The 1,314-nt window shown below is 51.1% G+C and overlaps 1 protein-coding gene across 1 annotated transcript; it reads right to left on the bottom strand.

The window, feature by feature from the left end:
- Positions 1-4: 4 nt before the first annotated feature.
- On the bottom strand, positions 5-1,003 carry LOC104505752 (RNA-binding E3 ubiquitin-protein ligase MEX3C-like; the record flags this gene model as incomplete). The annotated part of the gene is given in 2 exon segments (XM_010146446.1): positions 5-256; positions 258-1,003. Coding segments are annotated over 2 exon segments (998 nt in total), but the record flags the coding sequence as incomplete, so codon positions are not given.
- Positions 1,004-1,314: the final 311 nt, after the last annotated feature.

The raw sequence follows: 1,314 nt of genomic DNA, 5'->3' as shown, positions 1-1,314 counted from the left end.
TGTTGGTACCATTGGAGAAAGCGGGGATGTACATGGGAAGGCCGGCGTGGTGGCTGGTGCTAGGCGGGTCACTCCTCACTCTCCTAGCCAGCGGGTGATCCAGGCTTTCCAGAAATGTGGGTGACAGGCGAGGAGTAGATGGCTGACTCCCCTGGCACAGAGGCTTGGCATTGCTAGTAGGGTCACCGCCGAAGCCAGAGAGAGGGTTTACAGGTTCGAAAGGAGTCCAAATTGTTTGGGAAGGCGAGGGAGTCGTAGTCGTATGCGGGAGAGTCGACGGCAAGGTCTTCTGTGCCCACCAAAGACAGCGTTTCTCCAAACCAGAAGTTGCCTGTGCTGAACGGACTCGTTGGGCTGAAGTCAGCCAACCTATTGCTTCCAAAATAGGAATCTGTGGAGCCACTTCCCAAGGAGCTGGAGCTGTCATTTCTATAATTAGAAATCATTCTGGTGTGCCTAGGAGGGACAGGGTTGGAAGCCAGCCAGGCAGATCTCAGTGTGCCTCCTTCAAAGCTCACGTCCGTTCCGTTGTAATGGAAGTCGTTCTCTTCGTTCAGCTCGACGTAGCTCCCGGTACGCATGGCGATGTGCATCTCAATCTCCTCGCGTGCACGGTCGACGTTCTCAGGCATTCCCGTGACTTCGAAGATGGGCTCCTTGTCTCTGCTGGGAGTGACTATGTAGGTGTGGGTTTGCTGCTGAATTCGTTTGATCGTAGCTCCTTTCGGTCCAACCACTAGCCCAACTACACGGTAAGGCACCCTGACTTGGACCGTCATCTGACCCGGCAGGTTGTGGGTACACGGCAAGCCCCCCAGGGCAGAGGCGTTCTTGTTACGGGAAGCTCTGATCATGGAGAAGTGTTCAGCAGCGGAGAGAATTTCCCTTTTGGCCATGGCTACATCCTCTTTTCGTCCGGTGACAACAAAGATGGGCTCTTCTCCACGAACAGGGGTCTTAATGTACGTATTCGTTTTGGCCCTTAGTGCTTTTATTTTGCAACCTGTTGGAAGAAAACACACGCAGGTTTAGCAAGACATCTAAGTTTAGAAAGCCACAAGAAAGCTGTCTATTTTAAGCCGTTTGGGAGTTTCATAGTGTGAACCAAGAAGCAGCTGTTTTTATCTCTGTAAGCCACACGAGAGAAAGCGGTAACAACTTCTACCTATTATTTCCAAACAGACCTGACACTTACGGCCACGAACTGTTTTAGCAACGTTTCTTGGGCTGGCTTAGCCCATCATCTCCTCAATTGCTATTAGACAGTGAATAAGTGTGGATGGCTTTTTTTTTCCCATTAACATGGCTCTAAGA

The sequence above is a fragment of the Eurypyga helias genome, unplaced genomic scaffold, assembly GCF_000690775.1.
Source record: "Eurypyga helias isolate BGI_N326 unplaced genomic scaffold, ASM69077v1 scaffold28162, whole genome shotgun sequence".
Lineage (NCBI taxonomy): Eukaryota > Metazoa > Chordata > Aves > Eurypygiformes > Eurypygidae > Eurypyga > Eurypyga helias.
The sequence above is the reverse complement of the archived record's forward strand: the minus strand, read 5'-3'. Positions and strand labels throughout refer to the sequence as shown.